The sequence below is a fragment of the Petromyzon marinus genome, assembly GCF_048934315.1.
Source record: "Petromyzon marinus isolate PM22_M1 ecotype Great Lakes invasive population chromosome 83 unlocalized genomic scaffold, UKy_Petmar_22M1.pri1.0 chr83_unloc.4, whole genome shotgun sequence".
NCBI classification, from domain to species: domain Eukaryota; kingdom Metazoa; phylum Chordata; class Hyperoartia; order Petromyzontiformes; family Petromyzontidae; genus Petromyzon; species Petromyzon marinus.
In genome coordinates this window covers 162357-180781 of record NW_027422637.1, presented here as the reverse complement: position 1 = coordinate 180781, position 18425 = coordinate 162357, and the positions used below count along the sequence as shown (strand labels likewise).

At 42.6% G+C, this 18425-nt stretch overlaps 1 protein-coding gene across 4 annotated transcripts in view; it reads left to right on the top strand.

Moving 5' to 3' along the window:
• The window catches only part of LOC142905332 (casein kinase I-like), an 83388-nt gene that overhangs the window by 22895 nt on the left and 42068 nt on the right, over positions 1–18425 (top strand). For all 4 annotated transcript variants that reach the window (XM_076059010.1, XM_076059009.1, XM_076059008.1 and 1 more), the window contains exons 3-4: positions 3943–4069; positions 7535–7633. In XM_076059010.1, the coding sequence (XP_075915125.1) occupies positions 3943–4069; positions 7535–7633 (226 nt within the window). The remainder of the gene's footprint in view (positions 1–3942; positions 4070–7534; positions 7634–18425) is intronic.

Below are 18425 nucleotides of genomic sequence, written 5' to 3'. Positions count from 1 at the left end.
TGATGATGGTGTGTGACTGTGTGTGACTGTGTGTGTGATGATGATGGTGTGACTGTGTGTATGATGATGGTATGATGACTGTGTGTGACTGTGTGTATGATGGTATGATGATGGTATGATGATGCAGGTGGTTTGGACAGGAGCGTGAGTACAATGTGCTGGTGATGGTGTGACTGTGTGTGACTGTGTGTATGTGACTGTGTGTGACTGTGTGTATGATGATGGTGTGTGACTGTGTGTATGATGATGGTGTGACTGTGTGTATGCTGATGGTATGATGATGTTGCAGGTGGTTTGGACAGGAGCGTGAGTATAACGTGCTGGTGATGGTGTGACTGTGTGTGACTGTGTGTATGATGATGGTGTGACTGTGTGTATGATGATGTGACTGTGTGTGTGACTGTGTGTATGATGATGGTATGATGATGTTGCAGGTGGTTTGGACAGGAGCGTGAGTACAACGTGCTGGTGATGGTGATGATGATGGTGTGACTGTGTGTATGATGATGGTATGATGATGTTACAGGTGGTTTGGACAGGAGCGTGAGTACAACGTGCTGGTGATGGTGATGGTGTGTGACTGTGTGTATGATGATGATGGTGTGACTGTGTGTATGATGATGATGGTATGATGATGGTGTGATGATGATGCAGGTGGTTTGGACAGGAGCGTGAGTACAACGTGCTGGTGATGGTGTGACTGTGTGTGATGATGGTATGATGATGGTGATGATGATGCAGGTGGTTTGGACAGGAGCGTGAGTACAATGTGCTGGTGATGGTGTGACTGTGTGTGTGTGACTGTGTGTATGATGATGATGGTGTGACTGTGTGTGTGTGACTGTGTGTGTGACTGTGTGTATGATGATGGTGTGATGATGATGCAGGTGGTTTGGACAGGAGCGTGAGTACAACGTGCTGGTGATGATGATGATGGTGTGACTGTGTGTGTGTGACTGTGTGTGTGACTGTGTGTGTGACTGTGTGTATGATGATGGTGTGATGATGATGCAGGTGATTTGGACAGGAGCGTGAGTACAACGTGCTGGTGATGGTGATGGTGTGTGACTGTGTGTATGATGATGATGGTGTGACTGTGTGTGACTGTGTGTATGATGATGATGGTGTGACTGTGTATGATGATGATGGTATGATGATGGTGTGATGATGATGCAGGTGGTTTGGACAGGAGCGTGAGTACAACGTGCTGGTGATGGTGTGACTGTGTGTGACTGTGTATGATGATGGTATGATGATGGTGATGATGATGCAGGTGGTTTGGACAGGAGCGTGAGTACAACGTGCTGGTGATGGTGTGACTGTGTGTGTGTGACTGTGTGTATGATGATGATGGTGTGACTGTGTGTGTGTGACTGTGTGTGTGACTGTGTGTGTGACTGTGTGTGTGACTGTGTGTATGATGATGGTGTGATGATGATGCAGGTGGTTTGGACAGGAGCGTGAGTACAACGTGCTGGTGATGATGATGATGGTGTGACTGTGTGTGTGTGACTGTGTGTGTGACTGTGTGTGTGACTGTGTGTATGATGATGGTGTGATGATGATGCAGGTGGTTTGGACAGGAGCGTGAGTACAACGTGCTGGTGATGATGATGATGATGTGACTGTGTGTGTGTGACTGTGTGTGTGACTGTGTGTGATGTTGCAGGTGGTTTGGACAGGAGCGTGAGTACAACGTGCTGGTGATGGTGTGACTGTGTGTGACTGTGTATGATGATGGTGTGATGACTGTGTGTATGATGTTACAGGTGGTTTGGACAGGAGCGTGAGTACAACGTGCTGGTGATGGTGATGATGATGGTGTGACTGTGTGTATGATGATGGTATGACGGTGATGTTACAGGTGGTTTGGACAGGAGCGTGAGTACAACGTGCTGGTGATGGTGTGACTGTGTGTGACTGTGTGTATGTGACTGTGTGTGACTGTGTGTATGATGATGGTGTGTGACTGTGTGTATGATGATGGTGTGACTGTGTGTATGCTGATGGTATGATGATGTTGCAGGTGGTTTGGACAGGAGCGTGAGTATAACGTGCTGGTGATGGTGTGACTGTGTGTGACTGTGTGTATGATGATGGTGTGACTGTGTGTATGATGATGTGACTGTGTGTGTGTGACTGTGTGTATGCTGATGGTATGATGATGTTGCAGGTGGTTTGGACAGGAGCGTGAGTATAACGTGCTGGTGATGGTGTGACTGTGTGTGACTGTGTGTATGATGATGGTGTGACTGTGTGTATGATGATGTGACTGTGTGTGTGTGACTGTGTGTATGATGATGGTATGATGATGTTGCAGGTGGTTTGGACAGGAGCGTGAGTACAACGTGCTGGTGATGGTGATGATGTGACTGTGTGTATGATGATGGTATGATGATGTTACAGGTGGTTTGGACAGGAGCGTGAGTACAACGTGCTGGTGATGGTGATGATGATGGTGTGACTGTGTGTATGATGATGATGGTGTGACTGTGTATGATGGTGATGGTGTGACTGTGTGTATGATGATAATGATGGTGTGACTGTGTGTATGATGATGGTATGATGATGATGATGCAGGTGGTTTGGACAGGAGCATGAGTACAACGTGCTGGTGATGGTGATGGTGTGTGACTGTGTGTATGATGATGATGATGGTGTGACTGTGTGTGACTGTGTGTATGATGATGATGGTGTGACTGTGTGTATGATGATGATGATGGTATGATGATGGTGTGATGATGATGCAGGTGGTTTGGACAGGAGCGTGAGTACAACGTGCTGGTGATGGTGTGACTGTGTGTGACTGTGTATGATGATGGTATGATGATGGTGATGATGATGCAGGTGGTTTGGACAGGAGCGTGAGTACAACGTGCTGGTGATGGTGTGACTGTGTGTGTGTGACTGTGTGTATGATGATGATGGTGTGACTGTGTGTGTGTGACTGTGTGTGTGACTGTGTGTGTGACTGTGTGTATGATGATGGTGTGATGATGATGCAGGTGGTTTGGACAGGAGCGTGAGTACAACGTGCTGGTGATGATGATGATGGTGTGACTGTGTGTGTGTGACTGTGTGTGTGACTGTGTGTGTGACTGTGTGTATGATGATGGTGTGATGATGATGCAGGTGGCTTGGACAGGAGCGTGAGTACAACGTGCTGGTGATGATGATGATGATGTGACTGTGTGTGTGTGACTGTGTGTGTGACTGTGTGTGATGTTGCAGGTGGTTTGGACAGGAGCGTGAGTACAACGTGCTGGTGATGGTGTGACTGTGTGTGACTGTGTATGATGATGGTGTGATGACTGTGTGTATGATGTTACAGGTGGTTTGGACAGGAGCGTGAGTACAACATGCTGGTGATGGTGATGATGATGGTGTGACTGTGTGTATGATGATGGTATGACGGTGATGTTACAGGTGGTTTGGACAGGAGCGTGAGTACAACGTGCTGGTGATGGTGATGATGGTGTGACTGTGTGTGTGTGACTGTGTGTGTGACTGTGTATGATGATGATGGTATGATGATGGTATGATGATGCAGGTGGTTTGGACAGGAGCGTGAGTACAACGTGCTGGTGATGGTGTGACTGTGTGTATGATGATGATGTGACTGTGTGTATGATGACTGTGTGTATGATGATGTTACAGGTGGTTTGGACAGGAGCGTGAGTACAACGTGCTGGTGATGATGTGACTGTGTGTATGATGATGATGGTGTGATGATGTTACAGGTGGTTTGGACAGGAGCGTGAGTACAACGTGCTGGTGATGGTGCTGGTGATGGTGTGATGACTGTGTGTATGATGATGGTATGATGATGTTACAGGTGGTTTGGACAGGAGCGTGAGTACAACGTGCTGGTGATGGTGTGACTGTGTGTATGATGATGATGTGACTGTGTGTATGATGACTGTGTGTATGATGATGTTACAGGTGGTTTGGACAGGAGCGTGAGTACAACGTGCTGGTGATGGACATTCTGGGTCCCAGCCTGGAGGATCTCTTCAACTTTTGCTCACGGCGATTCACCATGAAGACCGTGCTGATGTTGGCCGACCAGGTAACCATGGCAACCGGGGGGTAACCATGGTGACCGGGGTAACCATGGTGACCGCTGGGGTAACCATGGTGACCGTGGTAACCGCGGGGTTACCATGGTGACCGGGGTAAGCGTTGGAGTAACCATGGTGACCAGGGTCACCATGAAGACCGTGCTGATGCTGGCCGACCAGGTAACCGTGGTGACCGCTGGGGTAACCGTGGTGACCGTTGGGGTAACCATGGTGACCGGGGTAACCATGGTGACCGCTGGGGTAACCGTGGTGACCGCTGGGGTAACCATGGTGACCGTTGGGGTAACCATGGTGACTGGGGTAACTATGGTGACCGGGGTAACCATGGTGACCATGGTAACCATGGTAACCGGGGTAACCATGGTGACCGGGGTCACCGTGAAGACCGTGCTGATGCTGGCCGACCAGGTAACCATGGCGACCGGGGGGTAACCATGGTGACCGGGGTAAACGTTGGGGAACCCATGGTGACCGGGGTAACCGCGGGGTAACCATGGTGACCGTTGGGGTAACCATGAAGACCGTGCTGATGCTGGCCGACCAGGTAACCGTGGTGACCGTGGAGGTAACCATGGTAACCGGGGTAAACGTTGGGGTAACCATGGTGACCGGGGTAACCATGGTGACCGCTGGGGTAACCATGGTGACCGGGGTAAACGTTGGTGTAACCATGGTGACCGTTGGGGTAACCATGAAGACCGTGCTGATGCTGGCCGACCAGGTAACCATGGCAGCCGGGGGGTAACCATGGTGACCGGGGTAACCATGGTGACCGTTGGGGTAACCATGGTGACCGGGGTAACCGGGGTCACCATGAAGACCGTGCTGATGCTGGCCGACCAGGTAACCGTGGTGACCGCTGGGGTAACCATGGTGACCGTGGTAACCGCGGGGTAACCATGGTGGCCAGGGTCACCATGGTGACCAGGGTAACCATGGTGACCGTTGGGGTAACCATGGTGACCGGGGTAAACGTTGGGGTAACCGTGAAGACCGTGCTGATGCTGGCCGACCAGGTAACCATGGTGACCGTTGGGGTAACCATGGTGACCGCGGGGTAACCATGGTGACCGGGGTAACCGAGGAGTAACCATGGTGACCGGGGTAACCATGGTCACCGGGGTAACCGAGGAGTAACCATGGTGACCGGGGTAACCATGGTCACCGGGGTAACCATGGTGACCGGGATAACCGTGGTGACCGGGGTAACCATGGCGACCGGGGTAACCATGGTGACCGGGGTAACCATGGTGGCCGGGGTAACCGCGGAGTAACCATGGTGACTGGGGTAACCATGGTGACCGGGGGTAACCATGGTGACCGGGGTAACCGCGGAGTAACCATGGTGACCGGGGTAACTGCTGGGTAACCATGGTGACCGGGGTAACCATGGTGACCGGGGTAACTGTTGGGTAACCATGGTGACTGGGTAACCATGGTAACCGCGGGGTAACCGGGGTCACAGTGTGTACACTGTGTGTCTGTGTGTGTTACTGTGTCTGTGTACACTGTGTGTTACTGTGTGTGTGTGTGTCACTGTGTGTGTGGTACACTGTGTGTGTGTGTACACTGTGTGTGTGTACACTGTGTGTGTGTGTGTGTACACTGTGTGTGTGTGTACACTGTGTGTGTGTGTGTGTCACTGTGTGTGTGTGGTCACTGTGTGTGTGTGTACACTGTGTGTGTGTCTCTCACTGTGTGTGTGTGTCACTGTGTGTGTGTCACTGTGTGTGTGTGTGTCACTGTGTGTGGTACACTGTGTGTGGTACACTGTGTGTGTAACACTGTGTGTGTGACACTGTGTGTGTGTGACACTGTGTGTGTGTGTGACACTGTGTGTGTGTGTGTAACACTGTGTGTGACACTGTGTGTGTAACACTGTGTGTGACACTGTGTGTATCTGTGTGTGACACTGTGTGTATCTGTGTGTATCACTGTGTGTCACTGTGTATCTGTGTGACACTGTGTGTGTGTGACACTGTGTGTATCTGTGTGTATCACTGTGTAACACTGTGTGTATCTGTGTGACACTGTGTGTGTGTGACACTGTGTGTGACACTGTGTGTGTGTGTCACTGTGTATCACTGTGTGTGTAACACTGTGTGTGTGACACTGTGTGTGTGTAACACTGTGTGTGTGACACTGTGTGTGTGTGTGTAACACTGTGTGTATCTGTGTGTATCACTGTGTGTGACACTGTGTGTGTGTGACACTGTGTGTCACTGTGTATCACTGTGTGTGTAACACTGTGTGTGTGTGTCACTGTGTATCACTGTGTGTGTGACACTGTGTGTGTGTGTCACTGTGTATCACTGTGTGTGTGACACTGTGTGTGTGTGTCACTGTGTATCACTGTGTGTGTAACACTGTGTGTGTCACTGTGTATCACTGTGTGTGTGACACTGTGTGTGTGTGTCACTGTGTATCACTGTGTGTGTAACACTGTGTGTGTGTGTCACTGTGTATCACTGTGTGTGTGACACTGTGTGTGTGTCACTGTGTATCACTGTGTGTGTAACACTGTGTGTGTGTGTCACTGTGTATCACTGTGTGTGTGACACTGTGTGTGTGTGTCACTGTGTATCACTGTGTGTGTAACACTGTGTGTGTGTGTCACTGTGTATCACTGTGTGTGTGACACTGTGTGTGTGTGTCACTGTGTATCACTGTGTGTGTAACACTGTGTGTGTGTGTCACTGTGTATCACTGTGTGTGTGACACTGTGTGTGTGTCACTGTGTATCACTGTGTGTGTGACACTGTGTGTGTGTCACTGTGTATCACTGTGTGTGTAACACTGTGTGTGTGTGTCACTGTGTATCACTGTGTGTGTGACACTGTGTGTGTGTGTCACTGTGTATCACTGTGTGTGTAACACTGTGTGTGTGTGTCACTGTGTATCACTGTGTGTGTGACACTGTGTGTGTGTGTCACTGTGTATCACTGTGTGTGTAACACTGTGTGTGTGTGTCACTGTGTATCACTGTGTGTGTGACACTGTGTGTGTGTCACTGTGTATCACTGTGTGTGTGACACTGTGTGTGTGTCACTGTGTATCACTGTGTGTGTAACACTGTGTGTGTGTGTCACTGTGTATCACTGTGTGTGTGACACTGTGTGTGTGTGTCACTGTGTATCACTGTGTGTGTGACACTGTGTGTGTGTGTCACTGTGTATCACTGTGTGTGTGACACTGTGTGTGTGTGTGTCACTGTGTATCACTGTGTGTGTGACTCTGTGTGTGTGTGACACTGTGTGTGTGTGTGACACTGTGTGTGTGTGACACTGTGTGTGTGTGACACTGTGTGTGTGTCCCTGTGTGTGACACTGTGTGTGTGTATCACTGTGTGTGTGTATCACTGTGTGTGTCACTGTGTGTGTGTGTGACACTGTGTATCTGTGTGTGTGTGTGTAACACTGTGTGTGTGACACTGTGTGTGTATCTGTGTGTAGATGATCAGCAGAGTGGAATATGTTCACAACAAGAACTTCATACACAGAGACATCAAGCCGGACAACTTTCTCATGGGGGTGGGGAGGCATTGCAACAAGGTGAGAACCACTACACCTACAACTACTATACCTACAAATACTACACCTACAACTACTATACCTACAACTACTACACCTACAACTACTATACCTACAAATACTACACCTACAACTACTATACCTACAACTACTATACCTACAACTACTATACCTACAAATACTATACCTACAACTACTATACCTACAACTACTATACCTACAACTACTATACCTACAAATACTACAACTACAACTACTATACCTACAAATACTACACCTACAACTACTATACCTACAAATACTACACCTACTACACCTACAACTACTACACCTACAACTACTATACCTACAACTACTATACCTACAACTACTATACCTACAACTACTACACCTACAACTACTATACCTACAAATACTACACCTACTACACCTACAACTACTACACCTACAACTACTACAACTACTACACCTACAACTACTATACCTACAACTACTACAACTACTATACCTACAACTACTATACCTACAACTACTACACCTACAACTACTATACCTACAACTACTATAACACTTACAACTACTACACCTACAACTACTATACCTACAACTACTATACCTACAAATACTATAACACTTACAACTACTACACCTACAACTACTATACCTGCAAATACTATAACACTTACAACTACTACACCTACAACTACTATACCTACAACTACTACACCTACAACTACTATACCTACAACTACTACACCTACAACTACTACACCTACAACTACTATACCTACAAATACTACACCTACAACTACTATACCTACAACTACTACAACACTTACAACCACTATACCTACTACACCTACAACCACTACACCTACAACTACTATACCTACAAATACTACACGTACAACTACTATACCTACTACACCTACAACTACTATACCTACAACTACTATACCTACAACCACTACACCTACAACCACTATACCTACAACCACTACACCTACAACTACTATACCTGCAACTACTATACCTACAACTACTACACCTACAACTATATCTACAACTACTACAACTACTATACCTACAACTACTATACCTACAACTACTATACCTACAAATACTACAACTACAACTACTATACCTACAACTACTACACCTACAACTACTACACCTACAACTACTATACCTACAACTACTATACCTACAACTACTATACCTACAAATACTACACCTACAACTACTATACCTACAACTACTATACCTACAACTACTATACCTACAAATACTACAACTACAACTACTATACCTACAACTACTACACCTACAACTACTATACCTACAACTACTATACCTACAACTACTATACCTACAACTACTACAACTACTATACCTACAACTACTATACCTACAAATACTACACCTACAACTACTATACCTACAACTACTATACCTACAACTACTATACCTACAAATACTATACCTACAACTACTATACCTACAACTACTACACCTACAACTACTACACCTACAACTACTATACCTACAAATACTATACCTACAAATACTATACCTACAACTACTATACCTACAACTACTATACCTACAAATACTACAACTACAACTACTATACCTACAACTACTATACCTACAAATACTACACCTACAACTACTATACCTACAACTACTATACCTACAACTACTATACCTACAACTACTACACCTACAACTACTATACCTACAACTACTACAACTACTACACCTACAACTACTATACCTACAAATACTATAACACTTACAACCACTATACCTACAAATACTATACCTACTACACCTACAACTACTACACCTACAACTACTACACCTACAAATACTATACCTACAAATACTACAACTACTATAACTACAACTACTATACCTACAACTACTATACCTACAACTACTATACCTACAAATACTATACCTACAAATACTACAACTACTATAACTACAACTACTATACCTACTACTACTATACCTACAACTACTATACCTACAACTACTACACCTACAACTACTACAACACTTACAACCACTATACCTACAACTACTATACCTACAAATACTATACCTACTACACCTACAACTACTACACCTACAACTACTACACCTACAACTACTACACCTACAACTACTACACCTACAACTACTACACCTACAACTACTATACCTACAACTACTATACCTACAACTACTACACCTACAACTACTACACCTACAACTACTATACCTACAACTACTACAACTACTATACCTACAACTACTACTACACCTACAACTACTATACCTACAACTACTATACCTACAACTACTATACCTACAACTACTATACCTGCAACCACTACACCTACAACTACTACACCTACAACTACTATACCTACAACTACTACAACTACTACACCTACAACTACTACACCTACAACTACTATACCTACAAATACTATAACACTTAGAACCACTATACCTACAAATACTATACCTACTACACCTACAACTACTACAACTACTACACCTACAACTACTACACCTACAACTACTACACCTACAACTACTACACCTACAACTACTACACCTACAACTACTATAACTACAACTACTATACCTACAACTACTATACCTACAACTACTACTACACCTACAACTACTATACCTACAACTACTATACCTACAACTACTACACCTACAACTACTACACCTACAACTACTATACCTACAACTACTATACCTACAACTTCTACACCTACAACTACTACACCTACAACTACTATACCTACAACTACTACTACACCTACAACTACTATACCTACAACTACTACAACTACTATACCTACAACTACTACACCTACAACTACTACACCTACAACTACTACACCTACAACTACTATACCTACAACTACTACTACACCTACAACTACTACACCTACAACTACTATACCTACAACTACTACACCTACAACTACTACACCTACAACTACTATAACTACAACTACTATACCTACAACTACTATACCTACAACTACTACTACACCTACAACTACTATACCTACAACTACTATACCTACAACTACTACACCTACAACTACTACACCTACAACTACTATACCTACAACTACTATACCTACAACTACTACTACACCTACAACTACTATACCTACAACTACTACACCTACAACTACTACACCTACAACTACTATACCTACAACTACTACTACACCTACAACTACTATACCTACAACTACTACAACTACTACACCTACAACTACTATACCTACAACTACTACACCTACAACTACTACACCTACAACTACTACACCTACAACTACTACACCTACAACTACTACACCTACAACTACTACTACACCTACAACTACTATACCTACAACTACTACTACACCTACAACTACTATACCTACAACTACTACACCTACAACTACTACACCTACAACTACTATACCTACAACTACTACACCTACAACTACTATACCTACAACTACTACAACTACTACACCTACAACTACTATACCTACAAATACTATAACACTTACAACCACTATACCTACAAATACTATACCTACTACACCTACAACTACTACACCTACAACTACTACACCTACAAATACTATACCTACAAATACTACAACTACTATAACTACAACTACTATACCTACAACTACTATACCTACAACTACTATACCTACAAATACTATACCTACAAATACTACAACTACTATAACTACAACTACTACACCTACAACTACTACTACACCTACAACTACTACACCTACAACTACTATACCTGCAACCACTACACCTACAACTACTACACCTACAACTACTATACCTACAACTACTACAACTACTACACCTACAACTACTACACCTACAACTACTATACCTACAAATACTATAACACTTAGAACCACTATACCTACAAATACTATACCTACTAGACCTACAACTACTACAACTACTACACCTACAACTACTACACCTACAACTACTACACCTACAACTACTATACCTACAACTACTACACCTACAACTACTACACCTACAACTACTATAACTACAACTACTATACCTACAACTACTATACATACAACTACTACTACACCTACAACTACTATACCTACAACTACTATACCTACAACTACTACACCTACAACTACTACACCTACAACTACTATACCTACAACTACTATACCTACAACTACTACTACACCTACAACTACTATACCTACAACTACTACACCTACAACTACTACACCTACAACTACTATACCTACAACTACTACTACACCTACAACTACTATACCTACAACTACTACAACTACTACACCTACAACTACTATACCTACAACTACTACACCTACAACTACTACACCTACAACTACTATACCTACAACTACTACACCTACAACTACTACACCTACAACTACTACACCTACAACTACTACACCTACAACTACTACACCTACAACTACTACACCTACAACTACTACACCTACAACTACTACTACACCTACAACTACTATACCTACAACTACTACTACACCTACAACTACTATACCTACAACTACTACACCTACAACTACTACACCTACAACTACTATACCTACAACTACTACACCTACAACTACTACAACACTTACAACCACTATACCTACAACTACTATACCTACAAATACTATACCTACTACACCTACAACTACTACACCTACAACTACTATACCTACAACTACTACAACTACTATACCTACAACTACTACACCTACAACTACTACTCCTACAACTACTATACCTACAACTACTACACCTACAACTACTACACCTACAACTACTATACCTACAACTACTACAACTACTATACCTACAACTACTACACCTACAACTACTACTCCTACAACTACTATACCTACAACTACTACACCTGCAACTACTACACCTACAACTACTACACCTACAACTACTACACCTACAACTACTACACCTACAACTACTATACCTACAACTACTACACCTACAACTACTACACCTACAACTACTATACCTACAACTACTACAACTACTATACCTACAACTACTACACCTACAACTACTACACCTACAACTACTATACCTACAACTACTACACCTGCAACTACTACACCTACAACTACTACACCTACAACTACTACACCTACAACTACTACACCTACAACTACTACACCTACAACTACTACACCTACAACTACTATACCTACAACTACTACACCTACTACTACTATACCTACAACTACTACACCTACAACTACTACACCTACAACTACTATACCTACAACTACTATACCTACAACTACTATACCTGCAACTACTATACCTGCAAATACTACAACTACACCTACTATACCTACAACTACTACAACTACTATACCTGCAAATACTACAACTACACCTACTATACCTACAACTACTACACCTGCAAATACTACACCTACAACTACTATACCTACAACTACTACACCTGCAAATACTACACCTACAACTACTACAACACTTACACCTACAACCACTACACCTACAACTACTATACCTACAAATACTATACCTACTACACCTACAACTACTATACCTACAAATACTACACCTACAACTACTACAACACTTACAACCACTATACCTACAACTACTATACCTACAAATACTATACCTACTACACCTACAACTACTACACCTACAACTACTACACCTACAACTACTATACCTACAAATACTACACCTACTACACCTACAACTACTACACCTACAACTACTATACCTACAACTACTACACCTACAACTACTACACCTACAACTACTACACCTACAACTACTATACCTACAACTACTATACCTACAACTACTACACCTGCAATTACTACACCTACAACTACTACACCTACAACTACTACAACTACAACTACTATACCTGCAACTACTACAACTACTATACCTACAACTACTATACCTACAACCACTATACCTACAACTACTATACCTACAGCTACTACACCTACAAATACTATACCTACAACTACTATACCTACAAATACTACACCTACTACACCTACAACTACTATACCTACAAATACTATACCTACTACACCTACAACTACTATACCTACAAATACTATACCTACTACACCTACAACTACTACACCTACAACTACTATACCTACAACTACTATACCTACAACTACTATACCTACAAATACTACACCTACAACTACTATACCTACAACTACTACACCTACAACTACTACTACACCTACAACTACTACACCTACAACCACTACACCTACAACTACCATACCTACAAATACTATACCTGCAACTACTACACCTACAACTACTATACCTACAAATACTACACCTACAACTACTATACCTACAACTACTATACCTACAAATACTACAACTACTATACCTACAACTACTACACCTACAACTACTACACCTACAAATACTACAACTACTACACCTACAACTACTACACCTACAACTACTATACCTACAAATACTACAACTACTACACCTACAACTACTATACCTACAAATACTACAACTACTACACCTACAACTACTACACCTACAACTACTATACCTACAAATACTACAACACTTACAACTACAACTACTACACCTACAACTACTATACCTACTACACCTACAAATACTATACCTACAACTACTATACCTACTACACCTACAAATACTATACCTACAACTACTACACCTACAACTACTACAACTACTATACCTACAACTACTACACCTGCAAATACTACAACTACTATAACTACAACTACTACACCTACAACTACTACACCTACAAATACTACACCTGCAAATACTACACCTACAACTACTATACCTGCAAATACTACAACTACTATAACTACAACTACTACACCTACAACTACTATACCTACAACTACCACACCTACAACTACTATAACTACTACACCTACAACTACTATACCTACAACTACTATACCTACAACTACTATACCTACAAACACTACAACCACTACACCTACAACTACTATACCTACATCTACCACACCTACAACTACTATACCTACAACTACTACAACTACTACACCTACAACTACTATACCTACAACTACTACACCTACAACTACTATACCTACAACTACCACACCTACACCTACTATACCTGCAACTACTACAACTACTACACCTACAACTACTATACCTACAACTACTACACCTACAACTACTATACCTACAACTACTATACCTACAAACACTACAACCACTACACCTACAACTACTACACCTACAACTACTATACCTACAACTACTATACCTACAACTACTATACCTACAAACACTACAACCACTACACCTACAACTACTATACCTACAACTACCACACCTACAACTACTATACCTGCAACTACTACAACTACTACACCTACAACTACTATACCTACAACTACTACACCTACAACTACTATACCTACAACTACCACACCTACACCTATACCTGCAACTACTACAACTACTACACCTACAACTACTACACCTGCAACTACTACACCTACAACTACTATACCTACAACTATACCTACAACTACTATACCTACAACTACTACACCTACAACTACTATACCTACAAATACTACACCTACTACACCTACAACTACTATACCTACAAATACTATACCTACTACACCTACAACTACTACACCTACAACTACTATACCTACAACTACTATACCTACAACTACTACACCTACAACTACTACACCTACAACTACTACACCTACAACTACTACACCTACAACTACTATACCTACAACTACTATACCTACAACTACTACACCTACAACTACTACACCTACAACTACTACACCTACAACTACTACACCTACAACTACTACACCTACAACTACTACAACTACAACTACTACACCTACAACTACTATACCTACAACTACTACACCTACTACACCTACAACTACTATACCTACAACTACTATACCTACAACTAATACACCTACAACTACTATACCTACAAACACTACAACCACTACACCTACAACTACTATACCTACAACTACTACACCTACAACTACTACACCTACAACTACTGCACCTACAACTACTACACCTACAACTACTACACCTGCAACTACTACACCTACAACTACTATACCTACAACTACTATACCTACAACTACTACACCTACAACTACTATACCTCCAACTACTATACCTACAACTACTATACCTACAACTACTACACCTACAACTGCTACACCTACAACTACTATACCTACAACTGCTATATCTACAACTACTACACCTACAACTACTACACCTACTACTACTACACCTACAACTACTATACCTACAACTAATACACCTACAACTACTACACCTACAACTACTATAACTACAACTACTACACCTACTACTACTACACCTACAACTACTATACCTACAACTGCTATATCTACAACTACTACACCTACAACTACTACACCTACTACTACTACACCTACAACTACTATACCTACAACTAATACACCTACTACTACTACACCTACAACTACTATACCTACAACTACTACACCTACAACTGCTACACCTACAACTACTATACCTACAACTGCTATATCTACAACTACTACACCTACAACTAGTACACCTACTACTACTACACCTACAACTACTATACCTACAACTAATACACCTACAACTACTACACCTACAACTACTATACCTACAACTACTACACCTACTACTACTATACCTACAACTACTACACCTACTACTACTACACCTACAACTACTACTACTACACCTACAACTACTACACCTACTACTACTATACCTACAACTAATACACCTACTACTACTACTACACCTACAACTACTACACCTACTACTACTACACCTACAACTACTACTACTACTACACCTACAACTACTACTACACCTACAACTACTACTACTATACCTACAACTAATACACCTACTACGCCTGCAACTACTGTGTGTGTACTATGCTGTGTGTGTGTACTATGCTGTGTGTGTGAACACTATGCTGTGTGTGTGTACACTATGCTGTGTGTGTGTGTACTATGCTGTGTGTGTGTACACTATGCTGTGTGTGTGTACACTATGCTGTGTGTGTGTGTACTATGCTGTGTGTGTGTACACTATGCTGTGTGTACTATGCTGTGTGTACACTATGCTGTGTGTACTATGCTGTGTGTGTACTATGCTGTGTGTGTGTACTATGCTGTGTGTGTGTACTATGCTGTGTGTGTGTACTATGCTGTGTGTGTGTACACTATGCTGTGTGTACTATGCTGTGTGTGTACTATGCTGTGTGTACACTATGCTGTGTGTGTGTACACTATGCTGTGTGTGTACTATGCTGTGTGTGTGTGTACTATGCTGTGTGTGTGTACTATGCTGTGTGTGTGTACTATGCTGTGTGTGTGTGTACTATGCTGTGTGTGTACTATGCTGTGTGTGTACTATGCTGTGTGTGTGTGTACACTATGCTGTGTGTGTGTGTACACTATGCTGTGTGTACTATGCTGTGTGTACACTATGCTGTGTGTACACTATGCTGTGTGTGTGTACTATGCTGTGTGTGTGTACTATGCTGTGTGTGTGTACTATGCTGTGTGTACACTATGCTGTGTGTACTATGCTGTGTGTGTGTGTACACTATGCTGTGTGTACTATGCTGTGTGTACACTATGCTGTGTGTGTGTACTATGCTGTGTGTGTGTACACTATGCTGTGTGTACTATGCTGTGTGTACACTATGCTGTGTGTACTATGCTGTGTGTGTGTGTACACTATGCTGTGTGTACTATGCTGTGTGTGTGTACACTATGCTGTGTGTACTATGCTGTGTGTGTGTGTACACTATGCTGTGTGTGTACACTATGCTATGTGTACTATGCTGTGTGTACTATGCTGTGTGTGTACACTATGCTATGTGTACTATGCTCTGTGTACACTATGCTGTGTGTACTATGCTGTGTGTGTGTGTACTATGCTGTGTGTGTGTGTACTATGCTGTGTGTGTGTACTATGCTGTGTGTACTATGCTGTGTGTGTGTACTATGCTGTGTGTACACTATGCTGTGTGTACACTATGTTGTGTGTACACTATGCTGTGTGTACTATGCTGTGTACTATGCTGTGTGTACTATGCTGTGTGTGTGTGTACACTATGCTGTGTGTACTATGCTGTGTGTGTGTACACTATGCTGTGTGTACACTATGCTGTGTGTGTGTACACTATGCTGTGTGTGTGTACTATGCTGTGTGTGTGTACACTATGCTGTGTGTACTATGCTGTGTGTGTGTGTACACTATGCTGTGTGTACTATGCTGTGTGTGTGTGTACACTATGCTGTGTGTACTATGCTGTGTGTGTGTGTACTATGCTGTGTGTGTACTATACTGTGTGTGTGTGTACTATGCTGTGTGTGTGTACTATGCTGTGTGTGTGTACACTATGCTGTTGTGTACTATGCTGTGTGTACACTATGCTGTGTGTACACTATGCTGTGTGTGTACACTATGCTATGTGTACTATGCTGTGTGTGTACACTATGCTGTGTGTACTATGCTGTGTGTGTGTACACTATGCTGTGTGTACTATGCTGTGTGTGTGTGTACACTATGCTGTGTGTACTGTGCTGTGTGTACACTATGCTGTGTGTGTACACTATGCTGTGTGTGTACTATGCTGTGT